This window comes from Mizuhopecten yessoensis, unplaced genomic scaffold (assembly GCF_002113885.1).
Source record: "Mizuhopecten yessoensis strain PY_sf001 unplaced genomic scaffold, ASM211388v2 scaffold7901, whole genome shotgun sequence".
NCBI classification, from domain to species: Eukaryota; Metazoa; Mollusca; class Bivalvia; order Pectinida; family Pectinidae; genus Mizuhopecten; species Mizuhopecten yessoensis.
In genome coordinates this window covers 225,467-242,710 of record NW_018407279.1, presented here as the reverse complement: position 1 = coordinate 242,710, position 17,244 = coordinate 225,467, and the positions used below count along the sequence as shown (strand labels likewise).

Here is a 17,244-nt window from a genome sequence, read left to right as displayed (position 1 = left end):
AATTATGAAAGTGTATAGCGTATACAATTACTGTTATTTTGATACTAAATATGTCATATTAGTATACCTGAAATAAGCGTAGTGATACTCTCAGTAAGACGACCGGGGTTCGATTATGGTTACTCCTATTTCCTCCTATGTTTAGACCCTCTGCGCGCTTCTATCCGGGGCAACAAGAGTGCTATAACTTTCCAGATATATATTATGTCTACAGAATTATTTTTTCTGTGATATCAGAACCGGCAGCAGTGATAACTCATAAATATGTATTCTACAAAATTATTCTTTCCTCTGGAAAACTACTTAAGGTTGAGATTGTGTCATAGAAAACGCTATGCAGATATATAAAACAATAGAACAATCTAAATACTCAATCTGATATACATTTGATTATTATTTGATTGTGTCTAGGCTTTGAACATTCATTTAACAAAATATGAAGGAATATTACATTATATTATATCTTTAACTCTAAACAATCAAAAATCAAAAATCAAAAAAAGAATTAAAAAAAAATCTAAACATTTAAAGCAAAGAAGGATATCCTTGTCTGACACGTTTTAGAACTATGTTATCTCATTAAATGAAACTTCACATACCTTTCTGCTTAAATCTACAATAAAAAGAACAATTCTTTCTTAAAATAGTGTACTATTTGGTATCAAAATAATAGTTGAAATATGTTGCACACAATAATGAAATAATTGTATAGTACTTGTATCATTTGAACGCTCTAGGACGACTTGTAATGCCGCACCTTTAACACCCACACAGGTTTATGTCAATGCGGTCCTATTTGACCTATACCTTCTTGTTTTTATCTTGTTTTGAAATTCCAAGCGGGGGCCGACGCTAATGTTAAATATACATAGGCTTTGGCCTTACCTTTTCAACAACAACAAAACACCTACTGCTTGTGGCATGTTGAATGCGTCTTCAAAAAGGTTTGTGTGCTGATATAAAAAATACAAATAAAAACAAATATTTGATTGTAGAACGTCTCAACTTTGTGCGATTTACCCTCTAGAAAATGATAATGAAACAGAACAATATTAAAATTAGTATTTTCATTTTTCCGCCAGGGTGGGGGCTTTTGGTCCCCCTGGTCCCCCTACCAAGGCTCACCACTGTGCACGCTCCTAAATGAATCCAATCCAAGCAAGGGTTTACGTTCGATAACGGCTTGTTATTTAACACAACAAGAATGTTGGGACAATAGAAATATTCGAAGATGCTATTCACCACCAACGACAGTCCAGAACTCTTGGGGGCATATATATTCCCCACTCATTTTCAGTTTTCTGAAAAACATGTATCGGGATAGGGTGCTGGAGCCGACGTATCTATTTGTCTTAATTTGGCATAATTTGATCACTGGCATTTGAATCAGACATGTATTTGTGTTATTTATCGGCCAAAAAAACAACATAGCAGAGTATTTCCTATTTCTGGTTTATTTTGTCTGCATGCTCAACACGAATGTATAATTTTATTTATGTGATACACAAAGTAATTTATTGACAAAACTGGATTAAAGAAAACAATTTGGGGCTTTAGATACATTCAACATGTTTTAGTATTATAAATATCAGGGATGAATATTATCTATTTGCTACCCGGACTTTGATAAGCCGTGCCTGTCTGATAAAAGACCACTGCGAGAGGAGGTCCTGACGCACGTGATAACCGATCATCAGCCAGGTTGCCTATGTCGTCATTTTCACTTTTGTGTCTAACCCCGGTCATGTGACAGTGTATGGTGATGACTTGACCACAGATAATTCAGGTACGTAAAATGGATATACTACAGCACTAGGTACGTACACTATATGTTTACCATATAGAGTCATTTCAGTTCTGATGTTTACCAATAGGTAACTATTTAAAATTAAAACGACTGAGTTAAAGGTAGATCGCCGCTGTCTGACGTTGTGTTTATCTACTTCTTGTGTAAACGAATGTGTATAAATAGCTTCATATATATACATACATATGTTAAATATGGACTGATTTAAATGTTGTCTTCTATATAATATGTCAAACTGTAATAATAAATATCTTATATACATTTCTTATTCAATTATTTAGATGCTTACCGAATGATCCATCTAGGAATGGTCTGCAGCAATTGTCGCTTGCAATGTTATAAGCATTATATAAATATAAATATAGGGCTGGTGGCTTCTAGTGAAATGTCAGATGTTGTTATTTATATATCTCTGTCTTAAGTTATCAGATGAGGTATCTTACTTTAATGTTATACGTATATCGGACAGTGGTTTTCGAGTGAAAAGGTCTCTTGCAATTCTATAAATGTTTTCTGATTGTTTTTGTCAGCCAGGGGAAAATGTCGCAAACAATTATACTTATTTATTAATGAAAAAGAAGTCTTCCTTTGGACACGTCTTTCGTAATTATATAAATATTTCTTTTTTTATCAAAGAGAGGTCTTCTTTTGGAAACATCTTTCGTAATTATATAAATATCTCTTTTTTATCAAAGTTAGGTCTTCTTTTGGACATATCTTTCGTAATTATATAAATATCTCTTTTTTATCAAAGAGAGGTCTTCTTGTGGACATATCTTTCGCAATTATATAAATATCTCTTTTTTATTTATCAAAGAGAGGTCTTCTTGTGGACATGTCTTTAGTAATTATATAAATATGTATTTATAAATTTATCAGGCAGAGGTCTCATAGTGTAAATCCCTGCATTATTCTATAACTATCTCCTTATATCTTTTTCACTCAGTGATCATTTAGTAAAAGTAACTGATGTCATTGTATACATATCTTATTAATTATTTATCAGACAGGGATTTTCCAGTAAAAATGTCTGATGTCATTATATAATAATTATTATACCTTTACAAGGTAGAGATTTTCAAATGAAAATATCTTCCGTTTAATTATCACATAACTAATTATTTAATCTAAGAAATAATCTAAATGAAATTATTTGTAGAACCTTATAACCTTGTTATAAATGCGTTAGTTCATATATTAGATTTTAATGCGGATTAGAATATATATGTTTAGAATTATAAATTTCAAAAATTAGTTCGTTTTACTAGACCAGAGACGTATATAACACATGGCTTTATACGTCTCTGACTAGACCCTGTTTTCAAAGAATATTTAGAAATCACCATAGCACGTAGGCAGTCATATAATTAATCAAATGTCTTACATCAATATCCTAGTCTGTAAATGGTAAACTGACTACATAAAGAGATTGGTTGGTTGATTGTACAATGTGGGTAAACTGACATTTTTTTTTTTTGATAATGACCAATCATAAGTCTAAACGGGATATTGCCCAATAATAAATTCTGTACAAATATTAATGCCTGTATTAATTCTCATTTCAATTGTGATTATTTAGCCCTGTCCAGTTACCAAGGAGATGCCACAGCCCCGACCAAAGTCACACGCTCGTGACGTAAAGATCGCGGTGATCGGAAATAACACCGTGGGAAAAACGTCATTATCTATGCGCTACATCTACGGGGACTTTCATCCGGGCTACTTCCACACCAGAGGTACCGACATCCGGTCACAAGAAACCAACAACTCTTTTTCATCACGGCATTTAATATAGAAAACAATACAATTTTGCAATTTTTGAAAACTACATTGATCGAGTGATCGTTTTTAGTTGATTAATTTTGATTGATTTTTTTTTTGTATTTGCTGTGTATTTATTAATTTATCTATCTATTCATTGACGGAATTAGTTATTTTTCGTGTTCAGTTATAATTTCAAAAACAGAATAAAAACTAAAAGTTGAATATGGAGTGAGATACAATGACCTATACAAGGTGAAAATTTGTAGTCGAATGTAGAATGATGCACAATTGCATCAAATAGAAACATCATACAAAATGACATATAATCTAGTCATCTGGAATGAGCAACCAATCAGGATAACTTATCACGGAAATATATATAAGGAACACTTATATCTTGGAAAATCATTAAGACTATGTTGCACGATGCATACTACTGGTGATGTAGCATACTACTGGTGATGTAGCATACTACTAGTGACCCCCACATATCATTGCTCCTTGCGAGTTGATGAAGACTATGGGCAACTTTCACGACCACCATCATTATTCCATTGGAAAATAAGCTATTCCTTTTTGTTTTGTTTGATGAAGTTCGATTTTTTTCATTAGTCTCATACGTGTGCTTTGTTGTTTCGTTGTCATTACCCCGGTTCAAGCTATGAGGACGTCACTTAAATTTGACCCAGATTTTAATGGCGGGTGTCGTCAACGAAGCAAAGGATGCCTACCATGACGGAGTATCTGGTCTTATTCTCCTTGCAAATGTTCAATGGTCGCAATGTAAATATCTCCTTTGTTTCCACCAGTTTAATCGATGTTTAGTTCGAATTGTTGTTCTGTTTACACTTTGGTTTATTGTAGGTTGTGTTCCACACGCTATGTGCTGTGTAGTGTTGTCTAATAACTGTTTTTGTTGTAGGCGGCGATATTTATCTGAAGCAAATAAAAGTCCTTGATCAACTTGTGAATCTCAAACTTATGTAAGTGGTGATCACACAATATAATTTGAAGATCGAGTTAATATAACAGTATACATACATTACCATGATAATAGGAAATTGTAAATAACTTTTCACGCGATCTTTAATTTTCGCGAATTTGATAAAATTGACATTTTCGCGGTATCTATTTTTTCATGGATTTGCTGTCTAGTGCCCATGACACATAGTGTTGCAGTAAGGATGGATGACATTCCTTCTAATTTTGCTGAAAATGGGTAACTCGCGAAAAAAAGCATTTAAAAAACAAGCATCTAGATTATTAAATCACAAAGTTGTGTAACAAAAGGAAACCATTATATTTAAATTTTATTATCTTTATGTTTGTTGATATTTTGACTACAGAGATACAGCTGGCCACGCGTACCAGAGAAGCCTGATTGGACCACTCTACAAAGACGCTGATGTGAGTAAAGACACTATCCTTACTGACCTAGCAACCTGTCGTTAGAAAATTTATAATCTTATGTGACCTCACAGCTCAGCAGAATGTGGACGATGTCTACTCTGGTCAAAACAAAATAAAGATATGTACCCGATCCTCCTACTTACACGGAAAAAAACTTCCCTGTCTAAATATCTTTTTAGTCAAAACTAAGAAATTAGATTTAATTAAATCCATTTAGAAGAATCGATTCATTCAGATTCATTGAAGTTCATTCCAAGGTGATGTATAGTGCTATTACATGGTTACATGTTTATCAAAACGTATATTGAAATAAGTACACCCCTCTTCAAAACCAAGATATTTTCATTCACAAAACATGTTTCATTTTAGTTTATATTTCCATGAATTCAAACTTCTCAGGGTGTCATCATCCAGTATGACGTCACAAATGAAAAGACCTTTAATGCTTTGGCAGACTGGATCATCGCAGCTCGGGTAAATATTCTATCTTATTACATTGTTTTCCATTGAAACATCTAAATATATTAACTCGATTAAAATATTTGTCTTTCACACTGTGAAAATTGACCATTCAGAATGGCATTTTCTTTTTATTTTATTCAAAGCATCAGATTTTCTGTTCAGACTCCGACGAAGCGAATGAAGGAAAAGGGGTTGTTTTGATACATCTTTGTAAGCAAATCTCACCGCATGATATCAGAAAACGGTAGAACTGCGTTGAGCAACCCATTCAAAATGGCGCGCAGCCTTGTTGTCAAACATGAAGTCATTGCAACCTGACGCCAAAAATGACGGTTTTGTTCGTCGTTGTAAAAGAAGACTGAATTAAATTTTGTTTTAGAAAATCTGATGGTTTTACAGTTGAATACCATATATATTTCACTTTTATGACAAACTTATATTCTCACTTGTGCTTCGCAACAATATTGCTATCCTGCCATAATTCATCCTCGATATCCATGGGTTACGTTCACTTTTGCTCTCTACGTCCCTGGAATATGTCATAGCAAAATCGAAGGCTCGGTGTGCGCCATCTCGTTGATGAGACAAGAAGACTAGTTCGATCCTTTGATTTACATCAAAAGAATATCGCGGTCACGTAACGGTAAAAATTGACAGGCTTTAAAGTCGGGCGTCTCTCCTTTGTAATCTTCAAAGGACAGGTATCAGTCTACCGATCGGTCAGGTTTATTTACCTGAGACCAATCAAACAGCTATCTTCGTGCCTTCAATTTTGCTATGACATATTCCAGGGGTGTAAAGAGCGAAAGTGAGCGTAACCCGTGGATATCGAGGATGGCCATTATTGTGACACATATGTGATAGTAAACGGGAAATCATTAAATTTCCACTATAATGTATATTTACTTGATTAATGAGAAGCAAAAAGTTGGACTCCTTTCGTTCTAAAGTTATAATTTCGACAAAAGTGATCTTAGACAAAGAGATATTTTATGTTTCATTTATTTAAAGATTTATGCCAGGTCCACATCAAGTGTCGTCAGCAAAACTTAGTTTTGTCATTCACTAATTTGAAAGACTCCAGTATCCGTAAAAAACATTTGGAATTGATATCGTTTGAAATAAACACCAATATGAATTGCTAAGATAAAGGTTAACTCATTCGAATGGCACATTCTTGATTTCATATCGTATTAAAGTTTGTGAATAAGTCCCTCGTCCCAAAGCCTTTTAACTCGTTGGTACCGGGTTGGTATGGTGTTTTGCAGGATCAAAAATGTCGAGAGGTAGTGCTGGTAGGTAACAAAATGGACCTATGTCAGAGCGATCAACAGGAGCAGGTGACGAAGGACCTCAATCTGGTGAGTATCTAACCATAATTAGAGAGGTGGCGAGGTCGTCTCAAAATGGTAGGTCTCTTACCATTATTAGAGAGGTGGTTAGGTCGTCTCAAACTGGTAGGTGTCTAACCATTAGAGAGGTGGCGAGGTCGACTCAAAATGGTAGGTGTATAACCGTTATTAGAGAGGTGGCGAGGTCGTCTCAAAATGGTAGGTGTCTAACCATTATTAGAGAGGTGGCGAGGTCGTCTCAAAATGGTAGGTGTCTAACCATTATTAGAGAGGTGGCGAGGTCGTCTCAAAATGGTAGGTGTCTAACCTGGCAAGGTCGTCTCAAACTTGAAGGTGTCTAACCATGAAAGATGACGTGAGCGGTGTCGATTGGGCTCAAACTATTCAATACATAACTATTCCGTCTTTTCGTATTGCAGATTTATCTGCTATTGTAAGCAGGTATTGATTGTTACGTCATTTGTTTGTGAGAGTAACGTCATGAATTTTTGAGAAAACGACGTAATTTTCTCACACAAACCAATGACGTACCAATCAATACCTGCTCACAAGAGAAGATAACTCTGCAATACGCAAAGACATAATTGGAAACTTGGTGAGGAGTTGAGGTAGGTTCAAACGGGTAATACTCTAATCATTAGAGAGGTCGTCAACGGTTGCGGTGAGCTCAAATTGTTAATAATTATAATCTAACCATTAGAGTGATCATGAGGGAATTAGATGGTTTTAAAATGGAAATAATCGTACCACTAAAGAGGTTGTTGGGATTGATTTGGGCTCAAACAGGTAAATATCTAACCATTCGAGAAAGCATGAGGTGTAGAGGTTCGCTCAGGCTGGTGAGTATCTAACCATTAGAGACAGGAGTGGTTGACCATGACCAAACATGCCAGCGCTCTTCGTTAAAGGGAACAAATTTTAATCAAATTTAATATACGAATGCTATGTATAAGAGTTTATATCTCAAATGAGTTTGTGTTTCAGGGAACTAGTCGTTACTATATATGAACAATATTCACCAATCTAGCGACTTCGTTTGTTTACAGATTGGCTAAGGTCAAGGTCACCGGTAACATAATAGAAGTGTTGTTATGGCTCTACCTAACGTATCGCTTATCAGAATTTACTCAGACGTCATACACGAATAAAACGTCAAAATTTTAATGTGATTATTTTAATAAGATTGAAGCTGGAACTTGTGCGTTAGTAAGCCGTGTTGCTATGCCACATTGACGTATTGTCGAAGACTCTAGAGGTATAGCGTTCCAATGCAGTATATTGACTTACGCTTGTTTGGGAGGGACTTATTTTATCGAAGTGGTTTAAATTGAAAACTAATGACCTAATGATAAGATTGGTAAATTTTAGTATAAAGAGAAGGTAAAAAGGACTTGTTCTTAATTTGAATTACCAGATAGCAGATAATCACAATCTAAGGTGTTACCTTGTCAGCGCCAAGACGGGTCTCAATGTGAACCGGCCATTCAACAGACTCATCCGAGAGGTCCTTCAACGACAGGTAAATTCATTGTCAACTTCTATGGCAATATACGGTATAACATTATTTTCACCTTTATAAAACTATGTAACAATATTGACTATTTTTGTTACTCTACTGCTAATTCAATTTAAAAAACAACACCATATAACAATGTTATCCAATATTTAACAATGTTTAATAGTTTTTTCAACTTTTAAAACATTATATAACATTGTTTTCAACTTTGTCAATACTATGAACAATATTGTCATCTTTTATTGCCGTACTTTTATTACAGTTTATATTGGTATTGCCAATTTTTATTTCTACAACACTATATAACTATATTGTCCAATTGTACAAGGTTTAATAGATTTATCAGTTTTAGAAACAATATATAACAGTATTATCAAATTTATAACTATATCTAATAGTATGTACTTTCACGACAAAACATATAAATAATGTGAAATTTTATAACAAATAAGGTAATGTCAACTTTGTTGTAAACTGAAATAACAGCATAATACTATTGTGATTTTTTGCAAGTTACTAAACAATATCGTTAACTTCATGTAAGAAGTTACAGAATTTTCAGCTTTGTTGGCAACGGTAAAAAAAAGTATCACAAAGTTATCAACTTTTGTGACAACAGGTTACAACTTTGTCAGCTTTGTGAAGACATTTGACATAAATCTACAGTTTTGTCCATATTTGTTTATATCTATAGTATTCTCCTCATCAGTGATTTTCGACTTTCTTTACTCTGTTGGACAGGCTGCTGAATCTACCGAGGCGACGTCATTACAACTATCTCAACCAAAAGAAACACAACCCACTGGCTGTTTGGACTGTATATTGAGCTGACACAATAGAAAACCCGCCACATTTCATCCTCAAACTCAGTTACCAGCACAGACGTACACAACTACTGCAGAAACACTGTTTTTCTACTGGTCACAGAACTCCGACAGTATCTTCTCATACTGCCAGAGATTACCCCACATAACGCCAGAGGAGCTTACCCCTCATACCGCCACGGGAAACTACAAGAATTTCAGGAACATTGACATTTTTGTTGTACTTGTCAAAAAGGAAATGGTTGTATACTGCAGTTTCATAACAAATCGAATTATATAGAGTTACAGTGAATAGTATATAAATATATCTTGTATTAACTATTTTTTCTTTGTCTCATACCAAATACTCAAATCTGATTGGTCGAAAAAATCTTTTAATTTTTCTATCAAAATATATAGAGTTACAGTGAATAAAGTACATATTGTTATAAAACTTTCTAAGTAGGAGTTTAGGTCTTTTACAACTCTGTTCAACTTTTCAGATGATGCAGTGTTGCAAAGAATAGAAATATATAGGGTTACAGTGAATAGAATTTACATGTTGTTACAAAACTTTTAAATTGGGAGTTTAGAACATTGACGACTCTGTTAAACTTTTCATTGTGAATGGTTAAATATCGCATTGTCATAACAGATATAAATGTATAGGGTTACAGTGAAAATGATATTGAGCGATAGCAAATAAATTTGCCATACAAAATGTGCGGAAGTTCGAATACCATACCAGTACTGTACCATTTACTCATTCGAATGGATACAGCTCATTATTGATCGCCACTCGTTGGCTATCCCCGATAATATATGTACAGTGTAGCACGAGTGTTTAATACAGTGCATGTTATTGTTTATCTAACGATCTCAGTAATTCAATTTCTCAATGCATTAATATTTATATATGTATACGGTACAGATATGTGTGCATACCGTTGTATCTCGCTGTTATCTTGTATTACTCCTTCCCATCCACAGAGTGAATATTTGTGTATACGTGTGTTATCTCGGAAGGTCGCCACTTGTGTTGATAAATCAAGGATTGTTCATAAATAGACATTGTTACATCACACCTAAATATGTTTTCGATATAAATGTTTATAATTCAATAAAGTTGAAACATTTTAAATTTATATATCGTTTTAAATATGTGAAAACATGTATGTTTACAGGTTGGTAAATAGGACATTCAACATCATAACTGGTAGCCGCTAATTCTATATTATATTACATGTGTAACAACTAAGAAATATGAGGGGAAATCACTGCCCTTACTGGCAAGCTAGCTATTCCAGTGATGGGGTATAATCAGGGGACCCGCTAACTAGTTCAGCAACGTCGAGCGAGGTCAGTAGCTGGATGGGTGATCGGCCGCACGTTACATTTGGTGGCAGCGGTGGGATTCTGTGTGATCATGTACATGTAAGGCCAGTTCCCGTTGTTTAGGGAAGGTGCATTGATACATAGGGAGGACCTATTGGATGGGTGACCGACCGTACGTTAAACATATAAATACTATATAATGCATGCGACATGCCCTGTTTGTGCCTTGAAACCGTGATCACCAGCGACTTTTGACAATTATACCACATCTACCTCCTGAAAATGGGTTTTGATATTATATTGGTCAAATTGCTTAGTTCTTTCTTTTAAGGACGTGCCACAATGTGTTGTGTATGTGTACCGGATGCACGGTATATTGGTGGTTTTGCTATCTCCTTGTGATAGCGCGGATTCGATTCCGACGTTATAGTGCTACCTCATTGAAATACCATGCCGAAGGCACACAGCACAACATTCCACCCGGTCACATTATACTGACAACGGGTACACCAGTTATTGTCATTTCCCCAAATGCTGAAGAAAGTTAAGCAAGGAATAACAACTACCATCTTAAGGACTTTGGTATGTCTCGGCCTGGGGACAAAACCCGTTGCCTTCCTCAATTGGGCCAATGTTCAAAGCCAAACGTGAGATATTGCCAAACAATTTGACAAGGCGATAGGAAATAAAAGGTACCTAGAAGTAGAGAAAAATACAAAAATCCCAAATATTGCAATGGATGCAGCAGATTTATTTTGGTCGCTTTTGTGTTACCAAGTAGAGGGCACAAAAAGGAATCCCCAATTCTGCAGGGGGTTCCCTCATTAGTCGCCTCTTGCGATAAAATACAGTGTGCGACATCAGGTATGTTCCTTTCTCGATCCCCAACCTGCAGGGATAGCAATTTCAAGGATGATAGTAAAGATGTTTCAAAGAATTATATTGCCGCACGAACATAATTTATAGTTTGATAAGTCTAATTGTGTGACTGTATACAGTATTTCTGTACTATTTATAGTTTGATAAGTCTAATTGTGCGACTGTATACAGTATTTCTGTACTAATGCAGAGGTTTTGCAATTTAGACCAATTTTGATATCAGTGTGAATAAAATATTTAACAACTATATGTTACAATTATCTATCATGAATCTATATTTACACATTTGACCCATATTACCTCAAAAGTTTGTCAAGGTTGTTTACCCTTCATCGAGGCATATTGGACACATATCGTTATTATAGGCTTCGTGTATCTTTGGCAGACATCTGATTTTTTCAACACATCTGACAACTGATACAACGTTCCTTAAAAAAGAATCATGACAGTTTTTCATCTAAAGTACCTCATCAGAGCAAACCGTACTAAAATACGATAAATTACATTATGGATCCCTACAGTAAGTCATAATAATTAAAGCTTTCAACATATATCAATGCAATGTTTCATCATAAGTGGTATTCCTTTATCAGAGCATTTTATCATTTTTCTACACATAAGACTTTAGAAACTGTAATGTTCTTTTAACACGTTTAACCCTGTGACCTTGAAGGTGGGACAAAAGGCAACATGTGCCGAGTTTGGAGGCGTCGCTATTGGTGTTCTTTAGAACAAGTTGAAAATCTCTCTCCCAGGAAGCCACCAGCCAAATAGGAATATTCTATACCTTTTAGTTCTTCAGAAGAAGTCATTTTTAGCGTTCGACATATTTGACCACTGTGACCTTGAAAGTAGGTCAAGGTCATTTTCGTTCTCAAACTATGTTGGGCTCAATCGCAGGAAGCCATCAATCAAATATGAAAATTCCATACCTTTTAGTTCTTCAGAAGAAGTCGTTTGAAGTGTTTGACACATTTGACACATGTGACCTTGAAAGTAGGTCAAGGTCATTTTCATTCTCAAACTTTGTTGGGTTCCATCCCAGGAAGCCATCAGCTAAATACAAGAGGCCAAAGGGCCTTAGCGGTCACCTGAGTTAAATCATAGGTACTGGTAGCTTTATTTTATTGTTTAGATGTGATGTGGAAATCAGCTTGTAAACTAAGTGAAATGCAATACTTGTCATGTCATCAAAGGATAAGAATTTGAAAACAAGAGGCCCAATGGGCCTGCATCGCTCACCTGGTATTAATCTCACACTTGTAACCCTATAAGTGGACTAAAAATACAGTTACAGGCAAAATATCAGTGTTTCATTCATAAGAACCTATTAAAAGATTTAAATATATGACACCTGTGACCTTGAATGTCGAACAAGGACATTATAATATTAGGTTGAACAGAGTTTATATTCTTCCAACCCAGCATGCTTCTCGAAAAATATCATTACCCTGGACCTTTTGGTTATACAGAACAAATCATTTTAAGATTTAAACATATATTGACCACTGTGACCTTGAATATGGGCGAAGGTCATTCACTTGGTAGTCCTTCATCCCAGCATGTTAATGGCCAAATATCATCACCCTTGGCCTTTTGCTTATTAAGAAGAAGTCATTCAATGGTTTTAAACATATTTGACCCTTGTGACCTTAAAATATATATGTCAAGGTCATTCATTTGAACTTGGTAGTCCTTCATCTCAGCATGTTACTGGCATTATCCTAGGCCTCTTGGTTATTCAGAAGAAGTTGTTTAAAGGTTAAGAACATATTTGACCCTGTGACCTTGAAAAAAGATGAAGGTCATTCATTTGAACAAACTGTATAGCCCTTCATCCCAGCATGCTACTAGCCAAATATCATCACCCTAGGCCTATTGGTTATTCAGAAGAATTTGTTTAAATGTTTAAAACACATTTGCTCTCTGTGACCTTGAATTAAAGTCAAGGTCATTTATTTGAACAAAATTGGTAGCCCTTCATCCTAGCATATTACTGCCCTAATATCATCACCCTAGGCCTCTCGGTTATTCAGAAAAAGTCGTTTGAAGGTTTTAAACATATTTGACCCCTGTGACCTTGGATATAAGTCAGGGTCATTTATTTGAGCAAACTTGGTAGCCCTTCATCCAAGCATGTTACTGGCCAGATATCATCACCCTAGGCCTCTTGGTTATTCAGAATAAGTTGTTTAAAAGATTTTAACATATTTGACCCATGTGACCTTGAATATAGGGCAAGGTCATTTAGTTGAACGAACTTGGAAGCCCTTCATCCAAGCATGTTACTGGCCAAATATCATCATCCTAGGCCTCTCGGTTATTCAGAAAAAGTTGTTTAAAGATTTTAATAATATTTGACCCCTGTGACCTTGAAAGTGGGTCAAGGTCATTTATTTGAGCAAACTTGGTAGCCCTTCATCCCAGCATGTTACTGGCAAACTATCATCACCCTAGGCCTCTTGGTTATTCAGAAGAAATTGTTTAAATGTTTTTAACATATTTGACCCCTGTGACCTTGAATATAGGTCAAGGTCATTTATTTGAAAAATTCTAGCAGCCCTTCATCCCAGCATGTAACTGGCCAAATATCATCACCCTAGGCCTCTTGGTTATTTAGAAGAAGTTGTTTAAAAGATTTTAATATATTTGACCCCTGTGACCTTGAATATAAGGCAAGGTCATGTATTTGAACAAACTTGGCAGCCCTTCATCCAAGCTATTACTGGCCAAATATCATCATCCTAGGCCTCTTGGTTATTCAGAAGAAGTTGTTTAAAGATTTTAACATATTTGACCCCTGTGACCTTGAAAATTGATGATGGTCATTTATTTGAACAAACTTGGTAGCCCTTCATCCAAGCATGCTTCTGGCCAAATATCATCCAACTAGGCCTTTTGTTACTGAGAAGAAGTTGTTTAAAGTAAAAAGTTGACGCTGGACGGACGACGGACAGACGACGGACGCCGCATCATGCCATAAGCTCACTTGGCCCTTCGGGCCAGTTGAGCTAAGAATGGTAAATGTTTCCTTTGGGGCCTCGCCCTAGCCCCTGTGGATCGGGCAGCAATTCTAATTTTACAATGTAATACCCTCATACCCAAAGATGATTCTGACTAAGTTTGAGTAATTTTCTACTGAAAATGGATAAGATATACCCAAAAGTGTTATTTCCCTACATAAACTATAGTAAACTTTACCCCCTCCCCATGGGAGAACGGATAGCTTGGGGGTCCTCAAATTCACAGCTTAAACAAGAGGCACAGAGGGCCTGTATCGCTCACCTGAATATCTAAGCCATCATGGCAAAATATTCTCCAAATGAGATCCAAGGGAATATGCCAGACCCCAAGGCCAATCCTTGTAGCATAGCTATATTAGATTTTTCATGCCCAGCAATTTTATGTATGGTTATGGGGTGGGGATCTCAGACCCCAGGATCGATTCTAATATCCTGACTGCATTTGTCTCTTTTTGCCAAGCATTTGTATATATAGTTTTGGGATGGGGATCTCAACCGTTTCAAAGTATTGACCCAGGGGTTAAGTCTCGAAGGGTGGGACCAGACCCTAGGGCCATCCTGGAAGCAAATGTGCATTACTCGTTTATATGGTTGGGAACTCAACCATTTCCAAGTAATATTTTTTTTTGGCCCCACCCCTTAGCCCAGGGGGTCAGCCACACCATTTGTACACTTTTGAATCCCTGCCTCCCATGAATGCTTCCGACCAAATATGATCAATATCCATGGTATAGTTCTGCGGAAGAAGTCGTTTATAGCAATATAGCCAAATTTCCCCCTTTTGGCCCAGCCCTCAGCCCCTGGGGGGTCAGCCCCACCATTTGTACAATTTTGAATCCCCACTACCTAGGGATGCTTCCAGTCAAATATGGTTGATATCTATCTCTTAGTTCCAGAGAAGAAGTCGCTTAAAGTAATATAGCTAAATAACCCTTTTTGGCCCCGCCCCTCAGCCGCCACGAGGGTCAGCCACACTATTTGTACAATTTTGAATCCCTGCCTCCCATGAATGCTTCTGATTAAATATGATTGATATCCAGTGCAAAGTTCTACAGAAGAAGTCGTTTGTAGCAATATAGCCAAAATGCCCCCTTTTGGCTCCGCCCCTCAGCCCCCTCGGGCATCAGCCCAACCATTTGTACAATTTTGAATCCACACCACCTAGGGATGCCTCCAGTCAAATATGGTTGATATCCATATCTTAGTTCCAGAGGAGATGTCGCTTAAAGCAATATAGCCAAATTGCCCCCTTTTTGTCCCACCCCTCAGCCCCTGGGGGTTCAGCCCCACCATTTGTACAATTTTGAATCCCCACCACCTAGGGATGCTTCCAGTCAAATCTAGTTAAATTCCAATCAGTGGTTAAGAAGAAGTTGTTTAAAGAAATTGTTGACGGACGCCACAGTATGGCATTGGCTCACCTTGGTCCTTTGGACCCAGTGAGCTAATAAAGGCCCTGGTGATCTTTCTTTTTATGCACTGAAATTGAATGTAGTAGCTCTGGTTAATTTTCCCTTTGGGGCCCGCCCTGGCACCAAGGGTTGGGGTAGGAATCTCAGTTTTACAATTTGAAACAATCTTCCTCCAAGAATAATTCTCACAAAGTAAAAATAATTTCCTAGAGAAAGTTGTCAAAATATACCCAAAAGTGTTATTTCCCTATATAAACTTTAGTAAACTTTACCCCCTCCCCAAGCAAGAAAGGATAGCTCGGGGGTACTGAAATTTACAATTTAAATAAAGCCCCTGATAATCTTTCTTTCCATGCAGAGAAAATGAATGTAGTACCTCAGAGTCTGGAGAAGAAAATTTTGAAATATTGGTTAATTTTCCCTTTGGGGCCCCAGGGAACCAAGGTGTAGGAATCTCGATTTTACAATTTGAAACCATCTTCCTCCAAGGATAATTCTCACAAAGTAAAAATAATATCCTACAGAAAGTTGTTGAAATATACCCAAAAGTGTTATTTCCCTATATAAACTATAGTAAACTTAACCCCCTCCCCAAGGAAGAACAGATAGCTCGGGGGTCCTCAAATTTACAATTTAAATAAAGCCCCTGATGATCTTTCTTTTTATGCAGCAAGACCGAATGTAGTACCTCGGAGTCTGGAGATGAAGATTTTTTAATATTGGTTAATTTTCCCGTTGGGGCCCTGCTCTGGCCCCAGGGGTTGGGGTAGGAATCCCAATTTTACAATTTTGTAGCCTCATCTCCCAAGGATGATTCTGACCAAGTTTGAAAAAAAATCCATCTACTGGTTCTTGAGAAGAAGTTGAAAATGTTAAAAATTTACACACGAAGCACGACGATGGACGGAAAGCGATTAGAATAGTCACTTGAGCAAAGCTCAGTAAACCTGATAAAGATTCTATACCTTTTAGTTCTTCAGAAGAGGACGTTTGAAGTGTTTGACCCCCGTAACCTTGAAAGTAGGTCAAGGTCATTTTCTTTCTCAAACTTTGTCAGGCTCCTACCAACAAAGCCTTCAGTCAAATATCATGATTCTAAGCCTGTCCACTCAAGGAAAAGTTGACGGACGAGGACGGACGCCACACCATGACATAAGCCTACTTGCCCTTTGGGCAGGTGAGCTAACAAGAGGCCCAAGGGCCTTAGCGGTCACCTGAGTTATATCATAGGTACTGGTAGCTTTATTTTATTGTTTAGATGTGATGTGGAAATCAGCATGTAAACTAAGTGAAATACAATACTTGTCATGTCATCAATGGATAAGAATTTGAAAATATTGGTAAATGTTCCCTTTGGGGCCCCGCCCTAGCCCCTGGGGATGGGGCAGGAATCCCAATTTTACAAAGTAATACTCTCATTCACCCAAGATGATTCTGACTAAGTTTGAGTAATTTTCTGCTGAAAATGGATAAAATATATA

At 36.6% G+C, this 17,244-nt stretch overlaps 1 protein-coding gene across 2 annotated transcripts; it reads left to right on the top strand.

Annotated features, from left to right (window-relative positions):
• Positions 1–1,670: 1,670 nt before the first annotated feature.
• LOC110454491 (ras-related protein Rab-3A-like) lies at positions 1,671–9,792 on the top strand. Of its 2 annotated transcripts, none has more exons than XM_021503998.1 (8): positions 1,671–1,786; positions 3,387–3,543; positions 4,494–4,554; positions 4,918–4,978; positions 5,381–5,455; positions 6,712–6,804; positions 8,210–8,314; positions 9,053–9,792. In XM_021503998.1, exons 2-8 carry the CDS (start codon positions 3,408–3,410, stop codon positions 9,140–9,142), a joined length of 621 nt encoding a protein of 206 aa, XP_021359673.1. In that variant the 5' UTR covers positions 1,671–1,786; positions 3,387–3,407; the 3' UTR covers positions 9,143–9,792. The 2 variants fall into 2 exon arrangements, with proteins under 2 accessions (XP_021359673.1, XP_021359674.1); XM_021503999.1 differs by having other exon boundaries at positions 8,248–8,314; positions 9,053–9,140.
• Positions 9,793–17,244: the final 7,452 nt, after the last annotated feature.